This window comes from Gavialis gangeticus, unplaced genomic scaffold (genome assembly GCF_001723915.1).
Source record: "Gavialis gangeticus isolate Ggan-Ray unplaced genomic scaffold, GavGan_comp1, whole genome shotgun sequence".
NCBI classification, from domain to species: Eukaryota; Metazoa; Chordata; order Crocodylia; family Gavialidae; genus Gavialis; species Gavialis gangeticus.
The window spans coordinates 8,360,265-8,377,237 of NW_017728998.1; the positions used below are offsets into that span (position 1 = coordinate 8,360,265).

The following is a 16,973-nucleotide window of genomic DNA, read 5'->3' on the forward strand; positions in this document are numbered from 1 at the left end:
CATCCCATAAGCCAGTTCTCCTGACCATGTAATAATCTATGTCACAACCACTTAATTTATTTATAAGAATGGGATGCTACACTGCATCAAAGGCCTTTTTAAAATGCAAGTAGATGACATCTACCTCAACTCCTGCATCTAAGCATGGTGACCTGGTAAAGAAACAAGGTTAGTCAGGCAGGATCTACCTGCTGTGAAGTCACACCTGTTGCCCTTCAGCATTATTTTTCCTACTGGACACCCACAAATGTGATCCTTAATAATTTTTAAAGGTTTTCCCAAGCATAGAGGTGAGGCTAATTGGCCTATAGTTACTCAGATCATCCTTTCTCCCCTTCTTGCAAATAGGGACCACACTGGCCCTTTTATCTATTGGTTCTTCTTAGTTTGGAGTCCTCTGTTACTAACATCCTTTTTACTGGCATGTTGCAGTGAAACTCAGATTCTCTCTCTCCCATGATGCCGTCTGTGGACCGTTCTGTTTTTCATATTTTCTAATATAGTATCATCAATCCTTCTTGGGCTCCAAGCCTCTCTAACTTGACCATCTCTTCCTCCTTGAGAGAGAGGCTGCCATTCTCTTCTTCCTACCTAGCCAACCTATCAACTTCTTCCCTTCATTCATCAGTCAATCAAATCTGTTCCTCAACTATAAATTCTTCTTTCTCTTTCTAGTGTCTGTGGTACCTTTCTTCTATAGGTCACTCTTTTCATGTAATGGCTTGAGCTCTAAGTTGTTTTCTTCTGCAAGTGTCTATAAATAAAGCCTCCCGTCTCCTCCTTCCCTCTTCCATCATGTTTTCAAATCTGCTTGTGAACCTCACCATCTTCAGTCCTTGGATCTTCTGTTTTATTAGTTGCAAGCAACATTTCATACATAGTTTCCATCAGATATGACTGAAACATGATATATGTCCTGCAGCTTTTGCTCCCAACCATTTTCATTATCTCCATCCCTCTTCAGATTAACACCCACACCGTTGCATCTGTAACCATCACTGTCTTCTCTTGTTCATACCTACATTTAAGTCAAGAAAGACTCCCAAAACAACACCACTGTTTTTTTGCACTGCATTTGCTGCTTGGCTTTCAAACATGTTGCCAAGGTTATTCCTGCCTCCTCATTTAACTTAGTAGTTAACAGTCCATCAGCAGTGATCGAGACAGGAAGCCTCACACTTTCAGAGTACATGCAGACGTTACACTTAGATTGAACTAACCCTAGTTAGATCAATCTAAATGCTGATTCACAGAGACATTTGGGGAGGGTTAGATCAGGCAAAAAATGGCCCAGCTGACCACAGAAAGCACCATAAGTTAGACTGATCCTCCGGACCCAACAGACATAAGCATTATTGGTGGAGGATTAAGCTCCAATTTGGAGCCAATCCGAGGAGAGAGGCTGAATCTCTGCAGCTTCTTCCCCTAGCTCTGCTGTAGACCACTTTCAGGGGCCAGATCGGGTGAAAATTGTCACTTCTGTCTGTTCCTTAGATTGGGAATGGGTTGGTCTGATCTACTGTACATATCCTCAATCTCTGCCCCAGTCCAAACACGCAGACTCAAAACCAGACTGAAAACCAGAAACTGCCTGGCAACCACATTCCCTACAAACTACACATTTACCTTGGAACACACCAAAAAGACAATTAAAACATAGATTGAAAAAATGCCCTCTAAATTCACGTAGTAAAGTTCCAGTTAAACATGAATACTGTCATGAATAAGAAGGGTTAGGAGAAGCAATACCTCTAAATGTCTAGTCCAGATAAAGCACTCTATCCCTTCTGCAATGCCTTGACAATGTGCATAGCTAAGTTGGACCACTGACTACCTACTTTAAACCTCAAGCTCCTTACTAGCATAACCATCAAATCTCATATAAATATACAATGTACCACTGCCATTAAAGGGTGACCTGAGGCAATCCCCACATAAATAAATAGAGCTACTGCTCTTCATTTGTCACAGAACAAATATCTATCATTTTTATGGACTACTAACAAATAACCCATCATTGTAATTAAAGTAGAATTGCATATCCCACTGCTTCATACTTCATTTTACTTGATGTGGACAAATAAATTGGAAGAGTAACATATGGATAGGGACCAAAAATTGAATATAGTATTTGTGTGCTTGTATCAGCAAGAGCAAGAAGAAACACATCAATAACAGTCAATGTTTGTAGCCCAGGCCATCTGGACATAAAGGCGTGTGTTGCCAAGAGTGTATTAAAATATTTTAATCTCATTGTTTTCCCTCAAGAATGCCTGGTAATATGCAATAACTCGGGTTCTGCTAAAAGGTGAGAATCCTCTACCTAAAACCGCAGGATGTGTAAGTATGGTACTGATTTAATTATGAGATACCAGGAATGGGCGCTCTATTGAAAAAGTTACAGTCCTAGTCCTAAATGAACAGAGCAGGAGGCCAATAACATGAAGGAAAAGGACTCCTGCATTTACTACCTTGTTATGCTACAAATTGAATTAAGGTTTTTATTAACAAAAATACACGTGTCCCTCTCTTCCTGTGCAATATAATTATCTCTTCTCTGGCTTAGACCCCAATTCTTACTGATCCTTAATTAATATATTCTTCTCAGATCCTCACTTCTGTGTATGTTATTAAGGTTGTTTTCTGACTTTGAAACAAAATTATTTATCCCCTGGTCTCCTATCTTCTGCTCCCAACCATGTTCTAACAAGGAGTTCAGCTGCTGCTGTTATTATCTCCAAGCAGCCTGCACTTTTCTAGGAAGCACATTAACAGAGTGGGCTAGGAGACTATGTAGGTCAGAGCAGCCAAATAAATAAACTAGGTGCTGATGGATAAAGCATGGGCAGTGGTGAGACTCAATAGCAAAACTTGCGCTCATTATATTGACAAGAAGAACTAGGTGTACCTGAGATTATACCCATATCCTAGGTATCACATGGAGCCAAAGAACTTCACAGTGCCTCTAAACAGTAGGAACAAGAAGATGAAAGTAATAAAACTTTGTTGTGTTCCTTACTTCTCACACTGGGAAGGGCTCAAGAGTTCTTTCTTTTTTTTTTTCATCTGTTTCCTGGTTCACAAATGTTTTCATTAATACATTATAGCATTGGGAAGAACTCCGTGCTGCTTGCAGTCACCCTGGAGAGTCAAGCCAAAGACAATTCTGGGTAGGTAGTATACTAAGAAAAGTCTAGGCTAAAGGGTGACCACAAATTTCATTGTCACCCAGTTCTGGAAAGGGGCAGGGGAGAAACTAATTCTATGAAAATCCAACAGAAATGTGACTGAAGATGAGGAAGCTCCTAGAAATAACTATAATCTATTTTATGATATAAAGCCTGCTGCACATGATGGCAATGCTTCCATTAGGAGGGGGCTTTTATGGATGAATTGCATCATCTCCTTACTAAAAGAAAATACTACACTGTTCTATGGTGACTCAAAACACAGAAGTGCTGGAAAGCGTAGCATCTTGGATATTAGATGTGACGTATTACTAAGAGGGGCCTGGAATCTGTTCCTTGACCATCTTCACATGGCACATACGTGTATGTTTTGCTCATATGCCCATCTACAATTAATTAAGCATCTTTCATTTTGTTAAGTCTGGGTCCAGCCACATCAGCCATTGCAGCAGCAGCAGTAGCCAGAACAACAACATGGGTAACTGTAGAGAGGACCAGAAGAAACATTTCTGCCCATCTAGTAAGTGACACAGGTGGGCCAAGCCTGCTCCCAGGTCCATTTGGAAACTACCTACCAACTGCAGCCACACAAACTGTAGTCCAAAGCAAGAAGCTTTTCGTTCTTTGTTTCTTGTTTCCATCAACACCATTTGTTAACTATGCTTCTGTCTCAGGCATGAAACCTGCCAGCAAGTAATTTTCTGAAGCAGGAACTGTTCTGAAAATGACTGTACAGAGCTTGAACTAATTCATTTTTTTTCCTACTCTGGGCTCCTCACTATAACTCATTATAGCATGTTATCGATTAAGTCCGTTGGATCCATCCTTATAGGGAGCCACTTCAATAACAGTCAATATTATGTTTTTATTATACCCAGGCTGTACGCTGCTGCTTTGAATTTTGCGATTCACTTTCCCTTTGAGAATTCTGCCCTCAGAGACACAAACATAACGATATTGGATGCCAAAATACAGGATATGCACAGAATCTATGCATCTCAAGTAATGGGTCCCTCTGGGTCCTACTGTTCAAAACAATGGGGTATGTGACCCAGTCTGTGTAAAATATAACACGTACAAAAGCAAAGACAAAAATATTGCTGAAGTCTGAAAACATTTATTTAAGCATTAGTTTCTTCTGTAGCCATTCTTCTTTTTCTCGCGGTCCTATATTTCGCTACTATTCCCGAGGTTGGAAGCAGCAAAGAAACAGAAATCTGGAATTTTTGTAAATTTTTCCAACCCAGGTCTCCAGCTTCAAATTAGCCTTTGGTTTGCGAGCCTCACCGGAATCAGAAAGGTTCATATATCCCACGAGAAAACTGCTTCTTGAGAAAGCTTAAAGCAATGTTTTTGGAAAACCCTCAGGGGTACACAGGGTTCACAATAATTAGCCAAAGCTGAACCAGAACATCAGAACTTTCTCAGGCTTCCATATACTAGTAAGAAGAATGTAAATTAGGCATTGCTGTGATTTAGGAGCCATATCCAAAGTAGTACTTGGGCACCTCTTACTTAGGATAACTTACAACCATAAAATGACGTGCTTCAGGGTTGTTCCCAGAACATTCAGATCAGGGGGTTTTGAATCACTATTTGAACTTGTGCATTTATGATCTCCCTAGGTCCCATTTTAGGCACTTAGGTCCTTCTTTGGGTCTGGCCCTTGGACTGGACATTATTTTCCAAATCTGACATTCTTCCTGTGTTTAGTTACACAGCTCATGCAGAGGTTTAGTGAGGTAACCAAAAGGGAAGCAGTAATTGCCTTTATTTTCAGCACTGAAATTTATTCAATTTTTGAAAATATGGAAATACATTAACTCTCCTGCCAGCAGTAGTTAAGGAATTAACACCTTTTTCATGTGTGCTTTATGAAACATATTCATGCAAATCACTACAGCTGCTTTCCATTTTTTCAGTCTCCTTTCAGAAAGCACTGCTAACTTTCTCTTCTGCATTGTTCAAAGAAACATACAATCGATCTCGTGATTGCATGAGACTGCAGCCAGAGTGTTTGGGCTTGGGTCCCTGAATTAGACAGCTACTGAAAACCTATACTTTACTCCATTTAGATAAATGTTCCATCTGCGATTGCCTATCAAATGTACCAGAAGCTGATCATGCTTAGCACCTTTGGAAACTGGACCAATGTGCATCTATGTTAAAATGAATTTAGGATCCTATGTTTAGGCCCCTACATTAGTGTTGCTGTTCAGACATAATCATAGATTCCTGTGAATCTTTGCACCGTGCTGAGAAGTAACTTACCCCATTATCTTGAAATCACTCATTAGTGCTGAATCAAGACACAGAATAAGACGATCAATACTCTTTCTAGTAATTGTCTCTAATGCATTGCCTTCAAAACATGGCTCCTTTTCTAGGATGTATACAAAAACCTGGACAACAATGAGGCTGATAAGACCACTGGTTAATGCTGTCTCTCTGTTTTCTTGTACTGGCCATGGCTGCTCTGTGTCCAGCTGTTGCTTCTTATCTTAGATTTCTAAGTTCTTGGAGCAGGGATGGCCTTTTTGTTCTGCTTTTACAGTACAGTGGGGTCCTGGTCCATTACTTGGGCACCTACATGTTATAACAACACTAATAACAGCAACAAGTAAAATATATGAACTTTAAAATATCATATAGCCCTCAAAGGCTTCCAGCAGAGATGGTCAGATTCAGCGTCTAGATGCTGGGATCCTGAAAGTCTGAGAAGCTTAGCAATAGGAAAATTTTTGTATCTACAAGTCACCGGCTTGGACCCAGTTTGGGTACGAGTCCATTTGCTAGACAAATAAATCCTGCCGTACAATCTACAGACACACCTTTCTGTGAGCAAATTATGTTATTTGGACATCCATTTCAGATAAGGTGGCGAACCTCATTATAGTTGCTCACAACATTCAATGCACAAAATGCTCCATGACAAATAGCTAGCCTTGGCGGCATTCTGCCATAAAGGCCAAAGACTGAATGGAAGAGTAATCTAAAACAAATTCTTGTTCCCTAAAAGTAGGAATTGGATTCAAGATGAGGCTCAAGAAATGTCAGTCTGAAGATATCCTTATGCTATACCCATTCCATTTATATTGCATGAACTGCAGTTCGTGTTCAACCTTTGCTTGACACCTTCTTCTGCATTTCGTAGTTATCACATTTTAATGAGTAGATCTGATATAGCAGTTTCATTATTAATATTATTGATATAGATTATGGTGCCATGCCACTTCAAAGACCAATTCTGCCTAGCATTAGTAAGCTATTCAGAGCTGGGGCTGTCTCTTATAGTCCAGATAATCCAAATAGCCAAATACAGATTCAGCAACCTCAAAACAATTTTGCACATTCATTTCAGTACCCCCAAAATAGCTTTCTTAGGGAAAAAAGCATTCCAAAGCAACAGTGAAATATTATGTTGGACATTTTAAAAACATTTTGTTTTATTCAAAACAACTTCCTTTTGACTTTCCCTTTGTCTATTTTTTTAAATGATGATAACACCTTAAAAATATGCTGAACTGCAGAATAAAATATTTTGTTGTGAGCTGAACAAATTCAGTTTTCCAATTGGTTTCAGTTTGTTGCAAGGTAAACTTTCTCTTTGATTTTTCAGTTACCAGAAAAACAAAAAAGCCATTATTCACTCAGTCTTAATTTAAATCGACAAGACAAAGAGTGGGTGAAAAGAAGCATCCTCCTTTATCACACAGGAGAATGAGAGTGATATTTCCAGAGGAGTTAGATGTTCAAATCTTTTTGGAATTCCTTTCGTTCATGAAAATCCCAACCCAAGTCACTAATAACAAGGAATAATGGCCACAAATTGATTGAGGGCAGGTTCAGGCTTGATATCAGGAGGCATTACTTTATGGTTAGGGTTGCCAGGCTCTGGAACGGGCTCCCAAGGGAGGTGGTGCTCTCCCCTACCTTGGGGTCTTCAAAACTTGGTCGGATAGATATCTGGCTGGGGTACTATGATCCTGGCACTTGTTCCTGCCCAGGGCAGGGGGGGTCAGACTTGATGATCTGCTCAGGTCCCTTCCGACCCTAGAAACTATGAAACTAATACAAGGTCAGCTGAGAAGTCTATGGCAGACATGAGAAATGTACTCAGTCTCCTGAGTCTCAGCCCTGTGCTTTGATGAAAAAGGGCTACTTGTCCTCTTTATATTGTGTCTAATTTTCAATACAGTCAAACACTGATTGTGGAAGTTAGTAAAAGCTTTGACTTTGCTTCTCAGATATAAGGAAAATGGAACAGAAAGGTAGCTAAAAATAAATTTAAAAAAGAAGGAAAGATGGAGCCAAGGGCAGAAAGAAACACAGCAACAGAAAGGCCATGGGATAAAAGGAGCAGAGAGGGGAAGCAGAAAATATCTAATGAAAATGGAGATATGATACTGGAAAAGTAGTTTATTTGCTCAATAAGATGTTTATTTAGTCTTGTTTGTATTTAATATTGATAAGTCTTGGTTATTACTTCTGCTCAAGACTAATTTGTCACAAATAATTCCATTATATAGTTGCTTGAGGCAAATTCATCGACTCTTTTCATTTAAATTTAGCTACGCCAACAGCAGAGAAAGCTCTAACTCAACACCTTCTATATTATGAAAGGAGAGGGGTCCAGTTATAAATATGTATTCAGATTGAAATTTTCAAGGAGGGACATATTTCCACAATCAGACTTCAGGATGACTAAAAGCCAGATCTGCATCCTATTTTTGTGACTTGAGAACCATCATCGTTAATTGAAATGGGACTTTATGGAAAAGAATAAAAGGATTTTTCTGTAAAATATATTATTATTAGATTTGATAAAAAAAGGGGGTTTTGATGGATGAATGTACAGCCCATGATAAACATCTCATAAAAGGCTTGTCCTTCAAACTTAATATAGAAGTGACTGAATGCACTTTTAAAAACACACCTACTCCTCCTAGATCTGTGTGCAAAATGAGTTTCTTCTTTCCCTCACTAACTCACATATAAGGACTATGCAGCAGCATCTCCAAATTGTACCTTAGGCTGTGTACACATGTTCAAATGATCTGGGAGAATTTTTCCAGGTTTGTCCTCCTGGTATAAAAACTTACCCAGATAAACCTGAACAGACATTCAGGTAGTGAATCCCTAAAGAGCAGAAAACTTGCAGTGCTGATGCTGGGTGGCAGGGGACTCCTGTGCACACATCTCAGCGTGCTCCTCAGGCTCCCCGACTCTAAAGCAGTGTACAGGGCAGCTATAACTAGAGGACTCAGGCTGCTCAGGACTCGCACTGCTGTTTCTCCCTGTAGTAGAGTGTGAGGATTATGAATGGGGCATGTTCTACTCCCTGATTGGCTGGAGCAGTAGAGTCCAGTGAGCGACACACTGTAGCCTGGGGGCAGGGGTATGAGCAAAGCACCCTGGGCTGCTGGAGGACTGTGCTGGGCCTTCCGTCAGAAGATAGTGCCTTAAGAAATCCAATATGTTATCACTAATATGTTGGTCAAAATCTTTACTTGGTTATCAATCATTCAAAATTCTCAGACAGCCTAACATTTAAACAGGTGAAGAAAGCCGAGTAGTAGGGAAGTTTTTAATATTAGATAAGACATGTACACTTAAAGGAAATTTCAAGTCTGCTCCTAGCCCCAAGAGAGGAAACCTTGTAGTGAGATATGTGTTCAGTATGAATGCGATTGGGGAGCAAGAGGGTATAAAACCTCAAAGATAATTTTCTTGTTCAGCTAAAAAAAAAAATCAAAACTCTCCCTAATTATTAAAGTAATTAATTAGATGCCATCTGGCTAAAACATACATCAATCATGGAATTATATTCTGCCCTGGGGCTGTGCATTTAGTTGTACTAATGGTATGAGTGGGAACAGTGCAATAAAAATCTCTTGACTTGTATAGGTCAGTATACAAATTGTCACACCTGAGAAAAAGAGAACAATGCGAACCGTCCATTTTTCACAACTGCACATATATTATTTGCCCCTGCAGTGACCATTATTGCATGTGCACTCCCAAACAGCATACATTAAAATGCTCAATTAAGCAACAGTTGTAATTACGTGGACGTAGCATCCTACAAAAGTAGGGCTGGAAGAGACTTCATGACATCATCCCGTTCAGCCCCCTACTCAGTTCAGGATCATCCCTGACTAAATCATCCCAGGTAAGTGTCTGTCTAACCTGTTCTTGAAAATGTCCCGAGACAAAGATGCCACCTCTTCTCTGGGTAACCTGCTCCAATGTTAAAACATCCTCCGCGTCAAAAATTCTTCCTAATCTCCAACCTAAATCTCCTTTGCTGCAGTTTGAGATTTTTTTTGCACACGGGAAACACTAATCACAAGAACCGGAGCTGGCTCTCCCCTTGAGCGAGTGCGAGTGTGCACATTTCTTTACTGATGCAAAGTTTATTCTGACAGATCTATGGGATAAAAGAAAAGCTACCACCCAGAAATACTTGTATACAGATGAAAGGGATCCACTGCTGTGTACACATATGTTTGTACTTGAGTTTTTTAATATCTTCTCAAAATCAGCACCAAAGTTAGAAGCAAGGCAACGTGTTTTATAGAGCGATGCAGGATTATGTCAATACAATATGACACTCCATGTCATTTCAGAATGGGATGTAAATAGTGAACAAATCTGTGTTAAGCACCTAGTACAGTAAAATTCATACCTCTATTAAAACATACCTCCCTGATGAATCCTTTTAAGCAGAATTTATGTTTTGAAGTAAAAATTCCACATACTCTCTCTCTCACACACACACACACACACAGCCATTTTCCTCTGCCTCCAGAGCAGAGGCTACTACTGTGATAACTACTGCAGAAAGACCTAGGAGAAATGGATCAATCATTTAATAGCATAATTTGATCCTGCTCTTTGGCTAGACTTACCTTGCCAACAACCCTGGGGAATGGTGGTCTCTGATTTTCTGGAATTAATATTGGAGACAGCAAAATAGCTCTCTTTTGCCTTAGAATTCCAAGGTTGCCTTCAATTTTAAAGATTTCCTAAAAGAAAGAAAAAATACAAGAATGATTACCCAGGACTTCAAGGATACCATTAATTTATTATTCCTATTGCAGACATCTTCATTTGTGAAGAAAAGCCGCCAAGTATCTAGACCGCGCTAATATAGTCTCACAACTTGCATTAGCAGGAAAGGAATTGTTAGTTCAAGACTTGAACCAGTGCTGTGATTAATGAAGATTATCATTAAACTATTCAGTCAGATCTTCAGGATCATTCCATTTAAGATGTCAATAATGATTTATGCATGCACCATTCATTCTGCATTTCTAGAACTTAACTTTCAACACAAGTAAGCAGAATATCACAGTAGCCCTGTTACGTTTCAACCTCTGCCTGCCCCACCATCCTAACCTGTGAACTGGTTAAATCCTAAGTCTTAAGAAAGGTCTGCTTCTTGAGTGCTTGGACAAGAGACTTGCAGGTAAACAACCAAACTGGTGGACATGGTATAGATGGCTCTATTTTTCAATCCAAGTCCTCAAAATCTGCTATTAGGAAGCCTCCTGGGTACTTAAGACGTTGTATTGGGAATAAGTACTGAAACTGGAGATTGATCTAGATCACTGCTGGCCACTAAAAATCCTATGACAGTTTTGGAAGAATAGGAACAACATATATGGTGTGGGGGAGGGAGGGTGCAAAATAAGTGATACATGGGGCAATTACATTCTTCTTGAATATATTCATCTACTATTGTAAATGCAACAGTGATTCTCCTTCACGTCCTGGTCCCAGACTGTTGAGTCTTGATGCTGCTATAGCAGCTGTTGCTTTATATCTACAAGTAGATACATTTCTGTGGTTGTCAATAGGACAACTTTGCAATTCTAAAAAGTGGAATGAGTTTTCTGACAGAGACAGTTTGCAGGCGTCAGTAAATAACGCGAGCTGTTCAGGTTGCCATCTGCCAAAGTACCTCCTGCCTAATAATGTTTGCAGCCTCCAAAGCACTCTTCTGCCTCAACTTGTTTTAGCGTCGCTTTTCAAGTTTGACAATGAACAACAGCAGGGGAAAGTCAGACCCGCAACAGTCAACTTTAATCTTGCTGAAGGCAAAGAGGAGGAAGAAGTATCGAGAAAATCCCTTTACACAATTGTGCCAACCTTCATTACTTCTTGAGGCCCACCCTAATACAGAATTCCCTTAGCTCCCAAGGGCATTGCCATATCGCTCTACTCTTTTAGGCTGTGCGCCACTTGGGTCCCTGCTTTTGTCTTTCAATTTCTCTCCCAAAAGAATTTTGCCTAATAAAAATTCATGAAAAATTTAAAAAAAACAACCCCTATTTGAAGTGTCAAATAAAATAGAAAGAGCTGAATTCTATCCAAAGGCGAATGTACAATACAGTAAGCTTTCAAATTCACTTACGCTGTAAACACACACAGAAGCTCAGGCTGCCACGTGTCTTTGACATTGTTAAGGAGAGTGACAAGACCTGAACATCAGTATGTCTAAAAGGAAACAGATCCTTTAGCAGAAGCCCAACTGGAGTGCTAACATCTCTGCCTCGAGCTGACTCCCACACTTGCAAATGCCCATGAGCTCCTGAAAAGGCTAGACTATAACATAGCAGGATCTACCAAACGCCTTTAATCTCAGCAAATGAGTAAGGTAGTAAAAGCTAATTCAAATTCTTCCCTGCTTGTAGCCTGGATTTCTTTGTACTTGCTCAAGTCACCAGAGCAGTAATCGGATGCAGACCACCAACAGGCATCATCAGTCCTCAACCAATAGCTGGGAAATAGCTGGGGCTAGATTTCAGCATGCACTGCTGTGTCTCCTGACAAATACAAATGTAAATTATCCTACCTATACCTAGCTTTCCCTGGAATTATTATTTGTGCTGGAAGACATGGCTCAGAGAATTAATCCAGACATTTTCCCACAATTTATTATCCTTAAACTTTTCCAGAGACCTCCACAACTGTTTAAAAAAAGAAAGTGTGTGCAATTGGTCTTGAATTCAGGTCATATTTGTGATCGCAAAGAACTGATGGTCCCAAAGGAAACCAGGAAGGTAGGAGGACTGGAAGCCCTTCTCCCAGATTTCAAAGGAACATCAAAGGAGGTGAATTCTTTGATCGAGGTGAAGTTTTTAATACGGGTCCACTGCAAGATAGGACAAGGCTTTGATAGTTCAGTCAGAGATGTCTGAATACTCCAACGGAGTAAATTCCATCTCTGTGCATCACTTCCATCTCACTGTTAATTCTTCAGTGTTGACTTTTTAACAGTGCTGACTGGATTTTTCTGATAGGTAATGCTGTGACCTCTCCAGAGGACTATATTCCACCTACATTGTATAAAATAAAAGGCTTAGACACATGACAATCAAGGCCAGGTACACAAAAAGAAAAAGGGAAGCCGGGGCCTCTATACTAGCTTCCATTAAGAATTAGGCCTTCGCCAACCAGTAAGTGTGGCAATTTTGTGCAGAATATTCTTTTCTAACAGGAACAAATAACTGGTATCTCATATAATAGGAACAATTAACAAATGATGACCCAATAATAGGCCAAAAACACAAACACAAAAGCCAAGGATTTGGGAATTACATGCTCGCTGTAGGGCCTGCAATAAATACTGAAGTCACTGAAAGTATTCCTAATGATTTCAACGCCTGCTAGATCAGACTTCTAGTTTGCAAATATAAATCACAATAATGGGGGTCCATCTATTTCACTTTCTGATTTATAAGATGGTGACGAGTTTACAACTTTCAACAATTTTGTCAGCTGTTGTTTTGGTATTAGGTTATAATTACATAGCAGAATACATTATTACAATATTAGCTTTTCTTAGAAGGCTGCACCCAGAAATACAAAGGGTCTCAGCAGTAATACTTTGCTATCAAAATGACAGGAGCAAAACCTTCCAACAGCCTTATCCAGTGTGAATAGTTACCATTTGAACAATAGAAACCTGGCCTACTTTTAGACTGCCTGTGAGGAACACATTAGTATGATTTAGTCGGGCAACTCTAGAGACTTAATTCAGCTTCATTAAAGTCAATGGAAAAGGAATGACACCGACTTCAGTGGGAGTTGGATCAGACCTTGGGCTGCTGGTGCCAAAGCCTTACTCACAGAGACCAGTTGAAAAATGTTAGATTGTCTATCCTGTTTAAAGGTGACAGTCTAAACTCCCTTTCCATTTAGAACAGAGATAGCACTGCAATATATTCATCTTTTATTATAAGGTTCCCCTTTTCCCACATACTAACAGATCTGACGAATGGGATGGGGACTGCCTGTTCATTTTTGTACTATTTAGGCATCTGATAACAAAGGCTAGGTACAGGCATTCAAAAAGCCCAAGGTGGAAATCAATCTAAGTTATGCAGTTTTCTGTAAGCAGCCTAGTTTAGATCAGTAGCAGAAAGAAAACACACTCTTTGGTGGAGGGAGGAGGGGGGTGGTGCATTGTAGACCAGGTTCTGCCATTTTTAAACCAGGCCGTGTATGCCGAACTTCCGTTATGGGTATAGACCGATTTCTGATCACTTATACTGGTAAAAGTGTGATGCCTGTATCTGGCCAAAGAGGCTAATCTGGATAACTGCAACAAGACTTTATTGAAGTCTTGTCTTGAACTGCAACAATATTGAAAAGAAAGAAGTCGGATCTATTCAATCACGATTACTACAAGTCCCAAGCTTCCCAAGTTCCTTGAGAAGTCTCCACTATGTTTATTTATTTTTTTTTCCTGTTGTAAAGTTTTATTTGGGGATCTAACACCTCTTGAAAATTTGAATGAACGGCCTAGCCAGTATTCGGTAACAGGCACCATTAGTCTTGGCAAAGAAAACTTCATTAGAACTCGTCATGGGAATAAGATGGCTGAACACTTATTGATTTGTCACAATAAGGTTGGAAGCATTGTTGGACTGGCAGTCTGTAACCCATTATAGCTGACCAAGAAAGCAATTGTGTTTCTTGTCATTTAGCTGTTTTCATAACCCAGGTTTGCTAGTATAAAACAGGGTCAATAGCCTGCCCCATAACAAACAGTTCAATTAATTTATTTTTTACTGCAAGCAAAATTCCTCTGAAATTGCAATTGGATATGGTATTTTTCTTCCTCACTGCTCTGTGGCATTACTGTAAATGTTAAACAGCACCCAGAGATGACTGCATGTCAGTGTGAGGAGAAATTTTTTCTATGCATCACTTTAACTGAGTTGCACAGGATTAGAGGCTGTTCAAGTTTATCAAATGTTTAACTACAAGTTGTCATAATCATCACCTCATTGTAAGCCTCAACAATATGGACAGTTAACAGTATTCATAATGTTTGCCAAATGCCCACTTTCGTTAATTATTATTACTCTGAAAAACTCAGATTTACCAATGAATTAAAAGCAGCTGCCTAAATAACCGTTAGATCAACGAATAAAATGAAGACTTTTGAAGATCAGCACTAAACACACAAACCCCTCCTCCAAAAAATGTCTCTTTTCCGTCCCTTTAATGCCCACCTTGCAAATAGCACTGTATTCTTTAAAAGAATAACTTCCACTAGAATTCAGCGTCCGATGGAGAACCGGCTACCTTGGAAAATAGAAGCTTCAAGGTTTCTGAGGTATGCTCAGATCTGACAGTATCTGAGTAATGGAAATTGCCATGGGAAAGTGGATTTAATTGTAGGAGTGATATTTCTATTAGAATTGTTACATAAAAAGACAAATCCTTAGATTCTGTAACTGATAGATTCATTGACTTCATACCTATTCACAGTAGCATCAGATTGCTTTACCAAGGTGTCATTTAATTAGTGGATATTTTTAAGGACTTGGGGGAAGGAGGGGTGGGTTCGTGTGCATTATGTTTTACACTTTAACTTCTGAGAGCATAACAATAACCAACAGGCTTTATTCTTTAGCATTATGACATTATTAGTCATATTGTAAAAAAACCCTATTTTTAGATTCATTAAAGATGGAAAAAAACAACAACATCCTTACTTTAAAAAGTTGTTATATGGCATATATATATATATATATATATATATATATATATATATGAAGTACCTCTGACTATTCTGGAGGAAAACCTTCATTTTTGCAAAGTAGAATGACTTGTTTCATTATCATCTTGGGCTTGTGCTCTGTCTGCTATGATGGAAGAGTTTTTTGTCTATATTCAAGTATAACTTTCATTTATCTGCAGACTTGCCTTACTCTATATGTCAGCAAAAAGTCTTTCCAAGTCAAAGCCGATAATAGACTGAATGCCATTAACATTCCCTTTCCACATACGTTAACCATGAGAGTTACTTATTCTGGGACTAATCCACAAATGACAAAGAAACACTGCTTTAAATTATCAGCCTGGACTTTTCCCCATCATTATTTACTTTGGCGAGTGTGTTTTCATTTAAACCGCATGTGAATCACCCCTCTAGCAGGAGCACTCACATTGGCTGCACACTGCTCATTAAATATAATGAGGTATCTCTTCATATACAAACAACAGAGCAAACTCTGCGTGACTGCACCTGTCAGATAGCATTGCAAATATGGACTAAGGGGGGAAAAAATATGGTTTTGACCTTATGTCTCAATCTTCACCTGGATAGACTAACAACTCGTATTACTTATCACCATAAGGCAAAAAACACCGCTACTTTCCCCGCTGTGAAGCAGACAGAAACATGTTGCTTTTTTTAACGTAAGAAGGAAAATCTACTTAACCACAGATGATGGTTCTGATGTCCTGGATAATTGAGTACTAATAAAAACTCTTCTCAAATCTTCAGAACCTCAGCAAATTCTAAGACATTGTGAATAAATAGTGTGACTTCCTTTTCACTTCCTCCACGAACACATTTAAACTATTGAGCATGGATTTATGAAGAAGAACATTTGCGCTTAAGACAAGGGAGATTTACCAGCAAAACAGCATCGTGTCTTTCATCTTTTAAATCATGTGTGGCCCGATACTGGGTCTTCTCTGAGCACATACTCAGAGAGTGTAAAATTGCATGTTGGGCCATATCTTTGGTGCCTACCATGTGTAGACAAAATGAGGGGCATGTGTGTGCAAACACTTTAAAGAGGGCTAAATGCTTTTGTGCCGCTTTAACGGTGTTGGTGTTTGAATGCGTCAGTGGCATATTGTGCATTCATTCCAGTCGCCGTAGGAAATTTGGCGGCGTAATGCGCCTTAAATGATTTGGGGTGGAGCAAACTAACAGCTGTGGAGTGAAGCTTGGCAGGAAGCCCTGCAGGCAGCCTGGCAGCAGCCTGGGAAAGCAGGCTCCACCCAAGAAAATCAGCAAGCCTGACCCCCTGCCCACCATCCCCCCAAGTCTGCCTGCCCTGCACAGGGGCCCAGTGCTTTCCTCTGTGGCTGTAGTGACCCCCGGGAGCACCCGAGCTGGGTGCCTGTGGGCAGGTGCTGCCTTGGGGTGGAGGGCCGCCAATGCCACGGAGGGAAGCACCAGCCCCTTGCTGCAGCCTAGGGACCACTCTGCCCACCCTCCCCTCTCCGCCGGAGAGGCAGATAAGTCAGCAGGGGGTGTGCACGACACAGGGGTTTAAATCAGCCCTAAACTGAAGCGGTGTTTTTTAAAACCCACTGCTTCCATTTAGGGCCCCCCGTTTCATCTACACACTATTATGCTACATTGCCCCTGGCATAGCAGAATTTCTGAGAAGCATGGAAATGTCACAGATGGCCTGATATCACCCTTTCTCAGACCCTCTTTTTTTTGGGGGGGGGGGGGGGGGGGGG

The 16,973-nt window shown here is 40.0% G+C and overlaps 1 protein-coding gene across 1 annotated transcript in view; it reads right to left on the bottom strand.

Moving 5' to 3' along the window:
* Positions 1 to 16,973, bottom strand: part of CDH13 (cadherin 13) — a 948,741-nt gene that overhangs the window by 586,368 nt on the left and 345,400 nt on the right. The window contains exon 4 of the mRNA XM_019505469.1: positions 10,100 to 10,216. Coding sequence (XP_019361014.1) covers positions 10,100 to 10,216 — 117 coding nt within the window. The remainder of the gene's footprint in view (positions 1 to 10,099; positions 10,217 to 16,973) is intronic.